Below are 18,375 nucleotides of genomic sequence, written 5' to 3'. Positions count from 1 at the left end.
AAATAAGTCTATGAAAATGCAACAATTTCAAGGGAACATTTAAGGTATATAAGAAGAACAGGAAATAATTCTGTGTACAGGAAGTTTTCGCTTTACGGGTTTACGTGTCCCCCCCCACCAAGTATGAACATTAATTGAAAAAAAATGAATATTAAACATTCATAAGTACCACGCGTGTAGCTATACAATACAGTGCACCCCACTTTACGACATTAATCCGTTCCAGAGACACCATCGTATCATGAAAATATCGTAGTGCGAACCAAACAACACATTGTTTTTTGGTAATTTGTTCCACGACCTCAGAAGTTGAAATTTTTGCTATATAACTCTCTAAAAGGTCATTTTTATAGTGTAAATTGTATTAGTTACCAATTCAAATCATTATCATATGTTCTGTTGTAAGAACCAGTTTTGAATGGCCTTGTGATATTTTTCTAAAGCACATTTCTAGAGGTCATGACCATAAAACAATTTGCACTTTCCAGTTTATTGGGCTTTTCTGTTACTGCAAGCAATTATAAATGGGTAGTAAACTCCATATTATTGCATTTGCAAAAATACCGATAGCTGGAAATGAGGTTTTTTACGTTATTATGGTGAAATAAAGTAAAGAGGAAATGTGTTTCCCCTTTACTGAAATCTTCAATCGTATAAAAAACAAATAAAATTTCAAAATCTTCTCTTCATTTTTTTAAAGCTTCGTAAACTTGTTACTCCGCGCAAATCATGTTAGTTTCAGTTTGTACATTCCGTTAAAAAATGCTTATGCATGCTATCGAAATTTATCTTGGAAACAAACGCCTCTTGAAGCATTTCTGAAGAATATTAAAAACTACCTGATCATAAAACAAAAGACCTTATAGATTTGTTTCTGAGATCATATCCGTAGACAAGGACCCAGATTTCACTAGATATGCTTAATAAAACTCCCAAACACTTAACTTTATCAACTGATACTGATCTTCATTCCTTCTACTATGCTGGTACTATTTCGATAGCAATTATAAGCGCAGACAAATCTCTTGCCCTAACAAATGGGTGATGACCCTCTAATTTGGGCCAGGCAACCTTCCTAATCTCAGCCCTACATCCGGTGTTTGGCAGAACATTTTACGCTACCGCCTTCGCTGAAAGGAGCTTAACGGACCCTTAGAAGACTAGCGACCTGCTAATGTTAATTAGTTTTCTCCCTTCCTGTAATGGTACTATTAGTTCAAAATTTTGCATTGTTGAATACCAACCTTTAGTTAATACTGTACCACCAAAGTTTATGTATTTGCTGCTGAGTCAATCCACTTGTGCAATCTGTATCTTTCTATTTCTTTTATGTTGTATTCATTTTGGTAATTGGTGTCCACTCTGCTTTGCAGTCTTGGTTTCTTTTATTATTTTATCCCTTTCACTTTTTAACAATTTTTTTCTTGTGTGAAAAATTTCTCCTTAATCTAATTAATGTCGTTTTATCACTTTACCAGTTTTTTTTTGATGACCAAACGACTTAAGAGAGTATTCAAGTTTAATTTTACCAGTATTTTTTGAGGACCAAATGACTTAAGTTCTCTTAAGTCGTTTGGTAACTTAAGTGAACTTTTCCCAGCTATAACGCACTATAATGGTTTTGAAAATGTTGTGTTATTCTGCGCCACTCATATATCCCGTCAGCAAGGTAGACCATGGTATCAGTTTAGTCAAGTGACTAGTTTGAGAGCAGGTGATCAGTTGTGCCAGGTTATAAAATATATCAGATTCCAGTCCAACATGACTCATCTTATGCGGATTTTAAGTGCAGAGGGTTGTCATCTAAAGATGATGCAATGTATGTCATGTCATAGTTCGAAAACAGTTGGTTTACATGTTGCTCCTTCACATATAGCCAATCCAGTCAAAACTGCCTTAAGTAGAATACGATTAGACATTCTCCTACGCTGGAGTCACTTCTCCTATGATGTTCATATATTTGGGCATTTAAAAAAACGAGTCATTGAAGGGTTGTACATTAGTTGAAGCAGCTCACTGTCTGTGATTGGTTTTATTATTAGCCAGAGGTATTCTGTGAGCATCTGTCCCTGCATACATTTGGAAGAAGCATTGTGCTCAGATTGGGTGGACTTTGCATCTCTGCAATGCATGTGTTTGCACTAATAAAATTGTCAGCACATGACATTTCTATCCTATTTCAGTACTGAATGTCGTAAAGCCCAGATCTTGCACCGTGCGATTTCTAGATGTTTCCTTCTCTGAAAGAGAGGCTGCGTGGATAGAAATTTGAATGGGATATGGAAAGATCCACACAAAAATGTCATAAGAAGTGGCCAGCAGGAGGCAACCTAGAAATAGAATCGGTACATTGTTCTTCAAGTAAAGGATATTTTAAAAAGACTACCAAATAAACACGTAAAAATTTCTTCATGCTAAATTTTATTCTAGGCTGTTTTGGTACACCCCCCGCTTCATTTGTAGCAACCGAAGCATTGAACATATTTGTAACTACACACTTCCTACTTTGTGTAACGAACTCGTGTTCTCCTCTGGTGTCACTCAACGGTAGGGTGGGGAATGTTTGTATTATAGGGATGGTCTGATAGGTTCAAAAAACCATTCCAATAAAGTTCAAAAGGTCTTTTCCTTGTAGCATTTGTTGTATCCACTTTTACGTGGTTCCTGTGTGAATATTTGCTGTCATTTTGTGGGTTTTGTGTTCCGGCTTATTCTCTATTGACGGGTTCTTTTGGCATTGCATGCCGTGATTTTAACGTTGGGTCTATCTCACATCCACTTTTCTGTTTTTTTAAAGAATGCTACCTTGGATATATATTAATTATTAGTGCTTTTATAAACTTAATTATTACAGTAACTTTTTTTTCTTCCATAGCACTAAAAATATATTAAGAATTATTTCTTAAAATTTTCTTAGATATTTATTTCTGTCTCAAAGCGAATATCAGCAGTCAATAAAGACTAAGTTACTTCTGCGCAGTCTCGTAGTTCTCATCTGCAGTTGATTGCAACTTTTCTTTACAGGAAGCGGCGCTTTGTTCAAAAGCTTTTCGTATGCAGTCAAATATACTGTATGTATATATATTAAGAAATTCGATAAATCCTTCAAACAATATTCATTTTATATAAAAGATATCTTTGATTACATCCAGTTTTGTTTTTGAGCTGTTTACTGATATCTTGCTGTCAATGAACTCTCATGGTTATTAGCATGCTTTAAATAACTTCGTATTATGGTGGATTGCAAAATGATGATTTCGCATGATTGATCCGATCTCTTTACTAATTTGTTAACATCACTTGTACTTTTGCGTTATAAATCTTGTACCACATGTTCCCATGGGATCAGATCTGGTGAGTATGGGCTTGGCACACCAAGGGTCCTGAGCTGGATATCATCTTTCTTGGTGATTCCCTTCTACTTTTGACTCACTCTCTCTCTCTCTCTCTCTCTCTCTCTCTCTCTCTCTCTCTCTCTCTCTCTCTCTCTCTCTCTCTCTCAGGGTAACTCGGGAAATTTTTTTTTTTTGGCTGGTGTAGCATAAGCCTCGGGCTTCCTTGCACCATATAGCTAATAATAATAATAATCAGGTGACTCCTTGTGCAACGAACCAATCAGTTCTGAGCCAATAATGAGTGATCAGCGAGTGTGCATTTAGTCGATGATGAAGAATAAACATTCTTTAACATTTGTAAGTCATAAATAATTTCTTTATTATTATAATTTACTTCATTTTACAGACTTCGTTTTCCTTTCTTTGGATAAATCAATCATTGTTTAAACATAAAACTAATTAGCTAACTAATTTCATTGTTGAGAAAGTAACTCCTATTTTTAACATTGTTTATGGGAAATAAATTCCCAATTTATGAATTTTCACTTTACGAGTGCACACTAGGAACAACTTAACTCAAAGTCGGGAACTACCAGTATATAAAACTAGAGGGATCCACAGGTAGAATCAGGTGTGAATTTACTATGGAAATAATAGTAAAGGAAACCAAGGAAAAATAATCAGGTGACATTATGTCCAAAAATGTAGTGATATCATTTCAGAGATATAAGTAACATGGTGAATAAAGACACTAAATTGCACATATTTATATTAAACATATTGATATTAACCATCTTTACCCCAACTCAATACTTATTTTTACCTAAATATATTACACTGCATCGGGATTACCTTTTCCATACTGTAGTAAAAAGTGCTAATTTCATATCATTCCTTTTTGGCCTTTCACTTTTCTTCTACTATTATGGACAAGTATAGAAACGCAATTCCTGATACATGGTCAGGTATAGGCTCCTGATGAAATACCCAATCATTTATCAATATTTATGCCGACTGGGCTAGCCGAGTGGGTAAAGTACCTGCCCGGCAACCCAAAGGTCGCTGGTTCGATTCCCGCCTCGGGCTCGGATCAAAGTACTGCAAAAAAAAACCTTGGGAGGTGCAATATGGCCACAGAAGCCGATGCGCCAACAACTACCAAATCAAAAAAAAAAAAAAAAAAAAAAAAATCAATATTTATTTCTGCTTTTTTTTTTTTTTTTATGTGAACCCCAAACACGAGAGATATTAGAACCTATAGTGCTTAGTACCGTGCTTGGGTTGGAGGTTGAGAAGACAAAAGAAGATATTTGTTGACATTGGACTTGAACTTCTGTAGATTGTAATTTTCAGGAAATACGTACGAAGGAAGGTTGTTCCAGAAAACGGCAGTTGAATGAATAAATGAGAAAGATGAACAGTTGGTTCTGTGGGTTTGAAGTTGAACAGTAAATGGGTGTTGGCTGGTGGCGGCACATGTTCGGACTGTTTTGAAAGATAGCGGGAATTATAGAAGCCAATTCAGAAGAACAGTGCCCATGGAAGTATCTGTAGAAGAGGCATGCAGCACACACAGTAAGTCTATGAGAAAGTGAGTGGAGAGACTCTGTTAGAGATGAATCATTAATTAACCTAACTGCCCTCTTCTGAATGGAATCAAGAAGCCTGAGAGAGGTTTTAGGGGCACCACCCCAGATGTGGGAACAATATTCCATGGCAGGGCAGATTTGCGATTTATACACAGTGAGCAGCTGTTTGGAAGAAAAGTAACGGCGAGAGCGAAAGAGAAAACCAAGTTTTTTAGATGCAGAGGAAGCAATATTTGTAACGTGCTTGTGCCAAGACAGATTAGACGTCAGGGTAATCCCCAAAAGAGATATATTATTTTGCCTAGAAATCGGAGTGTCACTAAAGATAAGCATAGGAGCAGAAGAATCCTTTTTGCGAGATATAAGACAAGACTGAGTTTTAGAAGGGTTGAAATCAACTAAGTTGTCTTTGCCCCACTGGAGGATTACCCGAAGATCGGCATTTAAGGAATTGGTAGAAGATTTTCGAGAAGTTGAAGCTGATTGAGCAGGACAAGGTTTCTCAAAATGGAAAGTGGAATGTAATGTGCTATCATTGGCAAAACTATGGACAGGATTTCCAGTCAATGGAAGAAGGTCGTTAATATGCAAGAGGAAAAGAGTGGGAGAAAGAACTGAACCTTGGGGGACACCAGCATTAGTGGAGAAATTAGAAGACAGAGAGCCATTTACCATCACCCTCAGTGAATGATCAGAGAGAAAACTGGATAACCAATTACTAAAAACAGTTGGCAAACCATAAGATGGAAGCTTGTTTAGAAGACCTTTATGCCAAACATGATCGAAAGCCTTTGAGATGTCAAGGGCAACTACTTTGTGTTTCACCGAACCTTTCCACTAAATTAGTCCATAAGTGGGTAACATAAGCCAGAATATCACCAGTGGATCGACACTGACGGAATCCATACTGGCGATCGTTGATCAGACGGAAGGTTTCTAGGTAGTTTAAGATTTGGCGGTTAATTGATTTCTCCATTACTTTAGAAAGAGTAGAAGTAATTGCAATGGGACGATAATTGGATGGCAGTGATTTGTCACCCTTTTTAGGAACTGCCTGGATATGAGAAAATTTCCAAGCAGAAGGATAAACACCTTTGGAATAAGAAAGTGAAAAAAGGCGGCAAAGAATAGGAGTAAGTTCAGGAGCACAGGTTTTGAGAACAAGTGGAGAAATACCATCAGGACCTGGAGCTTTCTTAGCATCAAGATTCGTCAAAATCCTTCTGATATCCTTTTGATGAAAGACCACAGGAGGCATTGAATGGAGCGTGTTGGGAATGGTGGGAGGTGTTTTACCAAGATCATTAATACGTGAGCTGGAAGAAAAATGGGATGCTAGCAGTTCAGCTTTATCCTTGGCTGAAGTGACAAGAGAACCATCTGGTTTGGACAAAGGTGGGAGCAGAGATGGGCAAAAGTTGTGGCCAGAGCTTTGGCAAGAGACCAGAATGCTCGGCTACCATTAGGTCAAGAAGCAAGTTTTCTACTCTTAGCCTGTTCAAACTCTAGTTTGGACTGATTAATAACTGCTTTACAATTGTTACGAGCTTTGGTGTAGGCAGAAAATGAAACTGAAGAATTAGAAACAAGCCAATTACGATATGCAACATTCTTCTCTTGAACAGCCTTAGCACATTTATTGGAAAACCAAGGTTTAGATAAAGGACGAGATTTTAAAGTGGAGTGTGGGATAAAGGATTCCATTCCTGCAAAAATAATTTCACTGACACGATCTGAGCAAATGTTGACATCAGAAGTTTTGAACAGTAATCCAACCAAGGAAAAGAAGAAAAGAAATCTTGCAGGTCATCTCATTTTGCATTTGTGTAATGCCAACCAACACGAGATTGGGAATAGGCATGAGATAAAGGCTCCATTGGAGAAGAGACAGTCACCAAGTTGTGATCTGAAGTGCCTAAAGGGCTTCTCACTTCAACCATATACTTAAAAGGGTTGTTTGTGTGAAAAAGATGTCGGGTATTCTTGTAGGTAAATGAACAGTCTCTGCTAGGTCATTAGTAATTGCAAAAGCCTCCGCATCTCGACCTGGTGGGTCGGTGTGTCTAGAAAACGGAAGCCGGCTGGAGTTGTGAACATTAAAATCACCAAGGAAAATTACCTCACTGTTAGGAAAGTTGGACTGGAGAAAGTCAAGTTTCAAAGAGAGGAAGTCAAAGAGCTCCAAGTGATTAGTGGAGTTGGGAGAACGGTAGAGACAACAGATGAATTTGACGCAATGAGGTAGAGAGATTTTAAGCCAGAGAAGATCAAAGAGAGGAGATTCCAAATTGCCAAGTCTCTGACAGGGAATATCAGAATGGACATATGCACAAGTACCACCTTTGAGGCGAAAGGAATCATACAGCGAATAATTTGGGCATCTGAGATGAACAGTAGTTGAATCAACCGATAACTGAGATTCTGTCAGAAAAAGTACATGGGGTTTGGCAGACTGCAAGTGGAAATGGACATCGTTGAGATTCGAATTGAGACCACGTATATTTGTGAAATGAATTAGGAAGTGCTTGGGAGGTTTAGATCTTTTTGCAGATAAGCTTGTTCTATTAATTTGACAATTCACTGTGTATTCAATAGTAAGAAGAGGGTGGGACATTCTGTATGAAGTAATGAAATTTTTCGATATGGCGTGCCCTTGGTAAGAATATACCCAGATCCTTAACATAACGTGGCCTCGACAATGCTCCCCGCACACACACTACTCGTACTCCCTCCAGTCACTATCTGGCAGAGTAGAGGTAGCAAGATTATACACTAGCTGATCCGTAAGCCTCCTAGATTGTTACCAATAGCTTCGGTCCGGTTTACTAACTAGCGGCTGGCCCCTGCGAACACCGTTTTAGAGCTGTATCCTCGAAATGTAAGGAATATTGGATCTTGCCACGACGTTCATCATAACCTCAAAAGTCATCAAGTGTTTTTGCATTACCTATACTAAAATTGTTGCATTACCATTTACTAAAATTGTTCCCCTCATATCTGATGACAGCTATACCATTTTCATTTTATTTTTATTTTCATATTTATTACCATTTTTATTTTCATTTTCATTTTTATTTGCGTTTTATTAATATTTTGTTGTACTAATTTTACTTTACAGTTCCCCCATTTTATATTGGCTTGGCAATTCAGCCCTTAATTTACTTAATTCATCATAACCTCTAGGATATTAACATTCTACTACTCTTTTTTTCTACTTTCCTCACCCTTATAGTTACTGGCACCTTGTGTAACTTTCACATCGAATTATACTTACTGAATTTAATTTAATATTAATACAAATTATATTTAAGTAGCAAGTTTCTATAATTCTATATTTTTATATTTAACTATATAGCCTAATATTAGTGTGTGATCATGGCCCAAAAAGGGAACCAAATATCAACCATAACTAGTGGAGTCATACTTAATCTACCTAAATAGAAATATAGAAACTTGGTACTTAGATTAAGTAAGACTCTGCTAGTTATGGTCGATATTTGGTTCCCTTTTTTTTTTTTTTTTTGTGCCATGGACACGCACCAATATTAGACTATATCTAGGTGGTAGATGACTCTCATCAACCTGTGCAATACCACCACTTTGCTTATTGGAGGCTTGAAGTGGTGAACCCATGTTTAGTCTCTAGAGCTAAGTTCCGGTCAACCCTATCTCCCTATCTCTTCCATCATGCAGTATGATTGATGACTTTTGAGGTTATGATGAACATCGTGGCAAGATCCAATATTCCTTACATTTCGAGGGTGCAGCTCTAAAACGGTGTTTGCAGGCCGGCCGATAGTTAGTACACTGGACCGAACGTATTGGTAACTCTCTCAGAGGCTTCCGGGTCAGCTAGTATATAATCTTGCTACCTCTACTCTGCCAGATTGTGACTGGAGGGAGTCCGAGTAGTGTGTATACAGGGAGCATTGTCGAGGCCATGTTATGTCAAGGATCTGGGTATATTCTTACCATGTGTACGCCATATCCAAAAATTTCATTACTTCATACAGCATGTCCCACCCACTTTTTCTTACTATTGAATACACCATGAATTTTCAAACTAATAGAGCAAGCTTATCTGCGAAAAGATCTAAACCTCCCAAGCACTTCCTAATTCATTTCACAAATATAAGTGGTCTCAATTCTAATCTCAACGATGTCAATTTCCACTTGCAGTCTGCCAAACCCCATGTACTTTTTCTGACAGAATCTCAGTTATCGATTGATTCAACTACTGCTCATCTCAGATGCCCAAATTATTCGGTGTATGATTCCTTTCGCCTCAAAGGTGGGTAATTTTGCATATGTCTGATCTGATATTCTCCGTCAGAGACTTGGAATTTGGAATCTCCTCTCTTTGATCTTCTCTGGCTTAAAATCTCTCTACCTCATTGTGTAAAATTCATCTGTTGTCACTACTGTTCTCCCAACTCCACTAATACTTGGAGCTCTTTGACTTCCTTTCTTTACAGCTTGACTTTTTCCTGTCTAACTTTCCTAACAGTGAGGTAATTTTTCTTATTGATTTTAATGTTCACAACTCCAGCTGGCTTCGGTTTTCTAGTCACATCGACCCAGCTGATCGAGATGCTGAGGCTTTTGCAATTACTAATGACCTTGCACAGATTGTTCATTTACCTACAAGAATACCGGACGATCCTAATCATACAGCCAACACAGTTGATCTTTTTCTCACAAACAACCCTTTTAAGTACACGGTCAAAGTGAGAGGCCCTTTAGGCACTTCAGATCACAACTTGGTGATTCTCTCTTCTCCACTGAAGCCTTTATCTCATGGCTGTTCCCAACCCTGTGTCGTTTGGCATTACAAGAATGCAAAATGGGATGACCTGCGAGATTTCTTTTCTTTTCCTTGGTCGGATTGCTGTTTCAAAACTTCTGATGTCAACGTTTGCTCAGTGAAATTACTTTTTGCATGAATGGAATCCTTTATCCCACACTCCACTTTAAAATCTCGTCCTTTATCTAAACCTTGGTTTTCCAATAAATGTGCTAAGGCTGTTCAAGAGAAGAATGTTGCATATTGTAATTGGCTTGTTTCTAATTTTTCAGTTTCATTTTCTGCCTGCACCAAAGCTCGTAACAATTGTAAAGCAGTTATTAATCAGTCCAAACTAGAGTTTGAACAGGATAAGAGTAGAAAACTTGCTTCTTGCCCTAATGGTAGCCGAACATTCTGGTCTCTTGCCAAAGCTATTGGCCACAACTTTTGCCCATCTCTGCTCCCACCTCTGTCCAAACCAGATGGTTTTCTTGTGACTTCAACCAAGGATAAAGCTGACCTGCTAACATCCCATTTTTCTTCCAGCTCATGTATTAATGATCTTGGTAAAACACCTCCAACCATTCCCAACACGCTCCATTCAATGCCTCCTGTGGTCTTCCGTCAAAAGGATGTCAGAAGGATTTTGACGAATCTTGATGCTAAGAAAACTCCAGGTCCCGATGGTATTTCTCCACTTGTTCTCAAAACCTGTGCTCCTGAACTTACTCCTATTCTTTGCCACATTTTTTCACTTTCTTATTCCAAATGTGATTTTCCTTCTGCTTGGAAATTTGCTCATATCCAGCAAGTTCCTAAAAATGGTGACAAATCCCTCCCATCCAATTATCGTCCCATTGCAATTACTTCTACTCTTTCTAAAGTAATGGAGAAATCAATTAACCGCCAACTCTTAACTACCTAGAAACCTTCCGTCTGATCAACGATCGCCAGTATGGATTCTGTCAGTGTCGATCCACTGGTGATATTCTGGCTTATGTTACCCACTTATGGACTAATTTAGTGGAAAGGTTCAGTGGAACAAGAGTAGTTGCCCTTGACATCTCAAAGGCTTTCGATCATGTTTGGCATAAAGGTCTTCTAAACAAGCTTCCATCTTATGGTTTGCCAACTGTTTTTAGTAATTGGTTATCCAGTTTTCTCTCTGATCGTTCACTGAGGGTGATGGTAAATGGCTCTCTGTCTTCTAATTTCTCCACTAATGCTGGTGTCCCCCAAGGTTCAGTTCTTTCTCCCACTCTTTTCCTCTTGCATATTAACGACCTTCTTCCATTGACTGGAAATCCTGTCCATAGTTTTGCCAATGATAGCACATTACATTCCACTTTCCATTTTGAGAAACCTTGTCCTGCTCAATCAGCTTCAACTTCTCGAAAATCTTCTACCAATTCCTTAAATGCCGATCTTCGGGTAATCCTCCAGTGGGGCAAAGACAACTTAGTTGATTTCAACCCTTCTAAAACTCAGTCTTGTCTTATATCTCGCAAAAAGGATTCTTCTGCTCCTATGCTTATCTTTAGTGACACTCCGATTTGTAGGCAAAATGATATATCTCTTTTGGGGATTACTCTGACTTCTAATCTCTCTTGGAACAAGGACATTACAAATATTGCTTCCTCTGCATCTAAAAAACTTGGTTTTCTCTTTTGGTCTCGGCATTACTTTTCTTCCAAACAGCTGCTCACTGTGTATAAATCGCAAATCTGCCCTGCCATGGAATATTGTTCCCACATCTGGGGTGGTGCCCCCAAAACCTCTCTCAGGCTTCTTGATTCCATTCAGAAGAGGGCAGTTAGGTTAATTAATGTTTCATCTCTAACAGTCTCTTCACTCGCTGTCTCATAGACATGTCTGTATTTCTCTTCTACAGATACTTCCATGGGCACTGTTCTTCTGAATTGGCTTCTATAATTCCTGCTCTCTCTTTCAAAATACTCCGAACACGTGCCGCCACCAGCCAACATCCATTTACTGTCCAACTTCAAACTCAGAGAACCAACTTTTCATCTTCCTTGTTTATTCATTCAACTGCCGTTTTGTAGAACAACCTTCGTTCATACATATTTCCTGAAAATTGCAGTCTACAGAAGTTAAAGTCCAATGTCAACAAATATCTTCTTTCGTCTTCTCAACCTCCAATCCAAGAACGGTACTAAGTACTGTAGGTTCTAATTTCTCTCGTGTTTGGGGTTTACATTAAAAAAGGAAAAAAAAAAAGTTAAAAATATAGAAACTTGGTACTTACATTCGCATACATATGTAATGTTTAATATATCCTGTAGGCATTAATTTGTCCTGACATTTTTACTTTCAGTCATTTTTTTCCTTTCAGTAGTTTTTACATATGATTCAGGTATTCCAATTTATTTCTACTATATGTGTGTATATATATATGCATAGCAGACTCTCGATTAACCAGGAAGCAGATTAATTGGGACACTTCAAGACTCCAAATTAAAAAAAAAAAAAAAAAAAAAAAATCAACCAGAAATCATAAAATTCAAGTAATAACTAGAATACGTATAAGCGACAGACAAGTGGCATTATTAGTTGTCATTGGGTCATTAGTGTACCTAGTATCTTGCAATTCCTGCTTTGTTCACCCCATTTTAGAGTGCGTCACGTCAATTTTTGTGTTCAGTTCCAGCGCAAAAGGACAAATTTTGTTTTGTTATTTGTCAGGAATATCGGATTTTTTTTTATAGTAATGTTTTTTTTTTTTTCTTTTTAGAAATTGCCAAAATGATGGGTAATCGCCAAAGAGTTGTGTTTTCAGTTAAACAAAAACTTGAAATTATTCAAAAGTTTGAAAACGGTGCATCTGTGAAATCTCTAAGAAATCATTATAATAAGGATGTATCAAAATAGCAAAACATTAACAAGTAGCGTACGGAATTCAGATTTGTCAATAATAATATGGTAGCAATATGTTATTAGTCATACCCAATATGTTATTAGTCATTAGTGATTATGTTATGAATTCAGATTCGTCAATAATAATATAGTAACAATATGTTATTAGTCATTCCCGAGTTACGTAAAACTTGACGAAGTAAGAAGTCCTGGAACCTATCCCTTACATATGTCGGGGACTTTTGTATTTTTGGATTAACCGGGAAATCGATTACCCGGGATTTATTTTTTACCATCTATCCCGGAAAATCAAGAGTCTACTGTGTGTGTGTGTGTGTGTATATATATATAGAAAGAGAGAGAGAAAGAGAGAATTAATTTCGTTACTTTTAATATTAATTATTTATAAAATAAAATAATTCTAAAGTAATCTAAAAGCTACAGACTTGTATTATAATTGATTTAGATAATAAAAATCTTAATCATGTTTTAAAAATCTTAATTATAATGATAATTAATTTATAATCTTAATTATAAATTAATTATCCCGAGTAATTTCATGTAACACCTGTTTGCCAAGGTCACATTTGTCAATACTATAGTTACATCAGTGTCATTTTCAAAGATGAAATTTACATTGTTTTCACAGCCATAAAAAGTTGAGAGCAAAATGTCATTTACTATTTCAAGAGAGCTCATGATGTAATGTTCAAAATATTCACCCAGAAATAGATTGGGCTCAAGTACATGATGATTTATCGTTCTTCTGAGATGCCTTTCCAGGGATGTATTCTAAAAATTTGGGCATTCGGTGAATGTCTTGTAACTTTTGTCTTGAATTCATTGCTGGTTCATTTTTCATATTTACAGGTTTATCTGGTCTGGAGGCCATTTGACATTTACACTTTGTGGTTGCTAATTTTTTATTTTTACTTAAATACATATGCTGTCTTAATTGTGAATCTCAAGGTTTAACATAAGGTGAGTGGGGAGGATCTGTACATTCCAAATTCTGGAATGTTCAGTTAAATGCTTTAAATTTTTTAGTTCTTTAGTAAGTTTTCCCTGTCTACTTAATAAATATATTTGCTTACAAGTGCAAATCAAAATCATATTTTGACACTTATCCAAGTTTCATAGTTGCATTCTCCTTCCAACTGCAAATCAGAAAATTTAGACTTATTGTAATATCAAAATTGCATTTAGTGAATTCCAGGTGATGAAATTCAAAACTTTTTATTGGACTTTAAAAGTATTAAAATGTTTATTGCTTTTTTTTTTTAAAGTTAATTTCATTATTTTTAAATTTTATTAGAACTATAATGTTGAGAAGAATATTTTAATAATTGTATCTGTTTATAGCTACTTCCAAATTTAGTTCGTATTTTGAAAAACCTCATTATGGCTGGTTACTCACCTGAACATGATGTCTGTGGTGTGAGTGATCCATTTCTTCAGGTAAGTAATTTTTACTTAATGCTTTATTTCTTTTTGTTAACTAGGAATATAATAGAACCTAGATAAATCCTACAACGATGTTAACTCTTTCTGGATTTCTGAAATCTAATGATAAAGCTTGAAAATCCAGTTTTCATGGTCTCCATGGCAACTAATTAGTATGTTACATATTAGTATTTTAAAAAAATTGTTCTTTTCATTTGTGTGGTTGAACTGCAAGTTCTTTGTTTTATGATCACTCTGGTCTGTACATTTTAAGAATTGGCACAATATTTGTAAAGGTATGGTGGTTTTTTTAGTACAGGTTAGAAACTATTGAGAGCATTCCATTATGGAACACTTTTTTTTTTAATGAAAATCCTAAACGCAAAAGGTATCAAAACCTATGGTACTAAGTACTGTGCATGGGTTGATGAAGAAGAAGAGGATGCCCGAAACTTTGCTTATTGGCTTGAAGAAACATGGTGAAGAATAATAACCCACCCAGTCACATTCAGTTTTATTTGGATAACACAAAAACTAAAGTTACCTGAGAGCATTTTGTAATTATATGTTTCTTATTCAGCATCTTAATCGATGCTGCAATAAGAAACTGCAATGAACTGTTACTGTTGTGAGCAGTAACTGCATATGCTGCATAACCGTGACTTCCAGGGCTTTTCTTGTGAAGCTAGTTGGCAGGTTTGCTGGGAGATTTTGTACTTTCTGGTTGTTTACAGTCCTGTCCGTCTTAAAAATAAGCTTTGTCTAAAAACGAGATGTGTAATACTGTATTTTGATGTGAATAACGTCTATGCTTGGGATACCCTACGGCGTTCAGGCTGTCACGAAAAGTGAAACGTCTAATTGCTGTTATAGCTCCGAAAACTAATAGACAGTAGTATAAACAATTTTTATATTATTTTGTCAGGTATATAATGCCATCGACCAATATCCAAGAAAAAATTAGAAATCGTGATATTAAATATAATTTTTTTTGAAAAAACTAAAGTTCACATTTTGGGGTCATTTACCGTTGCACCTTGGTTATTTTCACTCTCAATAACTTCTAAACTGTGATACCTAGACATAAACAGTAAGCAACAATATTGTTCAGTAGGAAATGTAGTTTTTAAAACTATAAATAATTTTGATGTAGCTCTTATGGTTCCTGAGTAATAGTGATGCAAAGTTGAGAGTTGAAAAATTCTAGAATTTTCAAGTTTGTTTTGTCAATATCTTGAAAACTATAAATGTTAGACAAAAACAGTAAGCAACAAAATTGTTGCCATTTCAAAGCTCTACAAAGATAAATAACTAGATTTCAAATCGGGTTTTTAGTTTTCAAGTGTTGAATAACTTATTAAAATAACTACTTTGTTCAGTTACTTTGAATTTGTCGAGCAGTGCGGTTGTGGTTCACTTAGTTAAGTTGTGATGATAACAAAAGTTACATCAACTAAATGTTCAAAGATTTTGACAAAATCGCAAATCTAACAGTGAAAAGTAATCACCAAAGTCGGCAGCTGAACTCAAGAGAGACAGTTGTAAGTGTAAATGTGAGCAAAATCAATTAAGAGGTAGATGTCCGGCCATCAACATCAAAAAGAACAGTGCAATCAGCAAATAAAGATCGTCAAAAGTGTTATACATTAGCTCCAAAAGAATTTTAAATAATGTTTTTGAACAACTCGTTCCGATGTCTGCAGTGTTTGCGACAGACTGTAGTTACAGAATGATTTGAGATTACCAAACCATATACAAATTCTTGAAGATGAATTTCCAGAAGCAGAGAATGTGGCATCGTTTATGCTTTGCAATACATGCTTCACAAGCTTAGAATCGGGAAATGTACTGTCATTGTCCAAGTCCAATGGTTTCATACATCATCCATTTCCATCGAATTTACAGCCGCTCGATTGTATAAGCGAACAGTTGGTTTCGGTTCAATTGGTTTCAATTGGTGGAACATTTAACCAACTGTTCAATTGAACAGTTGGTTAAATGTTCCTGTCGACATGAATAATATGGTTAGAGACTTGACTCGTGCTTTAGACGATGATTATGCATTCAACATTCACATCAAGAAGCATTTGATTCATAAATAGACTTACTTGTAAGGATATGTGAGAAAAGACACGGTCAAATTGCGGCTAAGGTATTTAATCAATACTCCTCTGTACAAACGTTATAACATCACAGTCAATCGTAAGTTGCTTGCTACTGTTTCATAGCGTTACCAACAGCAAACAAGTATACAATGTAGAGAAGATTGCGTTGTCTGAAAGTGACATCGAATTACTGATGGCACAGCAACACACTTTACTTTTGGATGAAGGCAAATATCTTGCAATTGCTCCTGGATAACACAATCAACTGATGTCGGTAGTTGACGATGAACATGCTGAGGAACTATTGTTTCCAGCGATATACTTAGGCCATCCATGTCAATTTAAAGATGGATTATGTGTTACTCCGTTTATGATGGCAATTGGCAAAATAAGACGAAAAGATCGCCGAGGAGTAAAGCCACATCATATTCTATACATGGCGATGAAAATTTTATGCTTGAGAATAACCGAAGGTTTGTATTCCACTTTCAAATGCGTCTGAGAAACTTCCAACATAACAAAACGTATGATAGAAGACCAAAGATTTGCTGAAGAATGTGTCGAAAGTAACTTGACATTTCTCAAATCCATTCCAAATTCTGTACACTAATGGTCTCAATGCAAGAAAGATGTCTTTGCTATGATCAGACAACTTGGTAAATCGACCATGTTTCTGACATTGAGTGCAACAGAGGTTTGCTGGCCACATCTCCTGAAAACACTTCACAAACTAAACAGTTGCAAAGATACAGAAGATGACGATCCAATGAATGAATTGACAGCATTGTAGCATACGAAGCTAGTCAACAAGTATCCAGTGACACGTGTAATGTACTTCAATAAGCTAATTGACGTTATAATGCATATACTGCAGTCGAAAAGGTACAATCCTTTTGGAAAATTCAAAGTAATCGATTTCTTCAAGGGTTATAGAGTTCCCGCATTGTGGCAGTCTGCATGCTCACATTTTGCTGTGGCTACAAAACGATCCTAAAGAATTGGTTTTGGAAGATATACCAAAGAGTGTAGAAATAATAGATGAATTGTGCAGCGTCAATGCTTCAGATCTTCCGATGTCTTAATCAAATCAAGTGCACAAGCATACATTTACTTGTTTCAAGAAGAATGATGATCGATGCAGAGATTCAATATTCTATATTGGCCTATGGATCAAACTCCAGTTTTAATACTGATGAACACATGACAATCGACGTTCAAGTTTCAACCTGCGTTTTCAACAATATAAGAAAGCTCTTGAAGAGAAACATTATGATACACTCGAGCAGTTCCTAGAAGAGCACAAGTTGGATATGAAAACTTACTTGGATGTTATTTGATCAGGATTGACGAGACCTACCATTCTAATGAAAAGAAATATGACACAACTTTGGACCATCAATCCTTGGATAGCTGCTATATTAAATTCGAATATGGATTTACAGTTCATAGTCGAGGAACATTCATGCGCATTATACATCGTAGAATATGTTAACAAAACCAACAGGCATAAGCCATTTGCTTTGAGATTTGATCAAGTTGTAAGAAGAATGTCCAGATCAAGACTATACTGACTTGTTAAAACATGTAGGCATTAAAATGTTGAACAGCGTTGAAATGAGCTCGCAAGAGGCAGCTTGGTATTTGCTTTCCAGCCAATGTCTCAGGTTAGTAGAGAAGTTGTGTACATTCCAACTACTTGGCCTAACCAGCCTCAAAAAATTAAGAAGAGCAAGAAGCAAATGACTGAAGAAAATCACGGTGATGATTCTACTGACATATGGAATGAAATTATACAGATATATGAGAACAGACCAAAAGATGTAGAACTCCGTCAGCTTTGCTTGGTTGATTTTGCAGCAAAATACAGTGTTATGAAGGGACAATGTAAACCTAGAAAATAGATGCGAGTCATAAGGTATCGCCACTATGAAGTGTCTGAATTGGCATATTATAAATGTGAGATGGTTTTACTTTACTGTCCTTTTGAAAATGAAATGGTTGAAATCTTATAGATTCAAACAAGTTTCTTCAGATATCATGAAAATGAAGAGTACTTTATGAATTGCTACAAAAGGTAAGAGTTGGACATCGACATTGACAAAACATTAGAGTATTGTAGAAAACGTTTTCATTGAATGGATGATAAAGAGGATGCTTGAGTGAAATGCGAGGAATATCTTCAAAGTCGAATTGCTGAGGATGCTAGTAACAGACTTGAAGAGAATAGTGAAGATATTGAAATG

At 36.3% G+C, this 18,375-nt stretch overlaps 1 protein-coding gene across 5 annotated transcripts in view; it reads left to right on the top strand.

Moving 5' to 3' along the window:
- LOC150082893 (AP-1 complex subunit gamma-1-like) overlaps positions 1-18,375 on the top strand; it is a 489,084-nt gene that overhangs the window by 145,988 nt on the left and 324,721 nt on the right. For all 5 annotated transcript variants that reach the window (XM_090377666.1, XM_090377665.1, XM_090377663.1 and 2 more), the window contains exon 7: positions 13,947-14,042. In XM_090377666.1, the coding sequence (XP_090233792.1) occupies positions 13,947-14,042 (96 nt within the window). The remainder of the gene's footprint in view (positions 1-13,946; positions 14,043-18,375) is intronic.

Source organism: Mastigoproctus giganteus, chromosome 7 (genome assembly GCF_048544385.1).
Source record: "Mastigoproctus giganteus isolate SK-2022 chromosome 7, ASM4854438v1, whole genome shotgun sequence".
NCBI lineage: Eukaryota > Metazoa > Arthropoda > Arachnida > Uropygi > Thelyphonidae > Mastigoproctus > Mastigoproctus giganteus.
The sequence above is the reverse complement of the archived record's forward strand: the minus strand, read 5'-3'. Positions and strand labels throughout refer to the sequence as shown.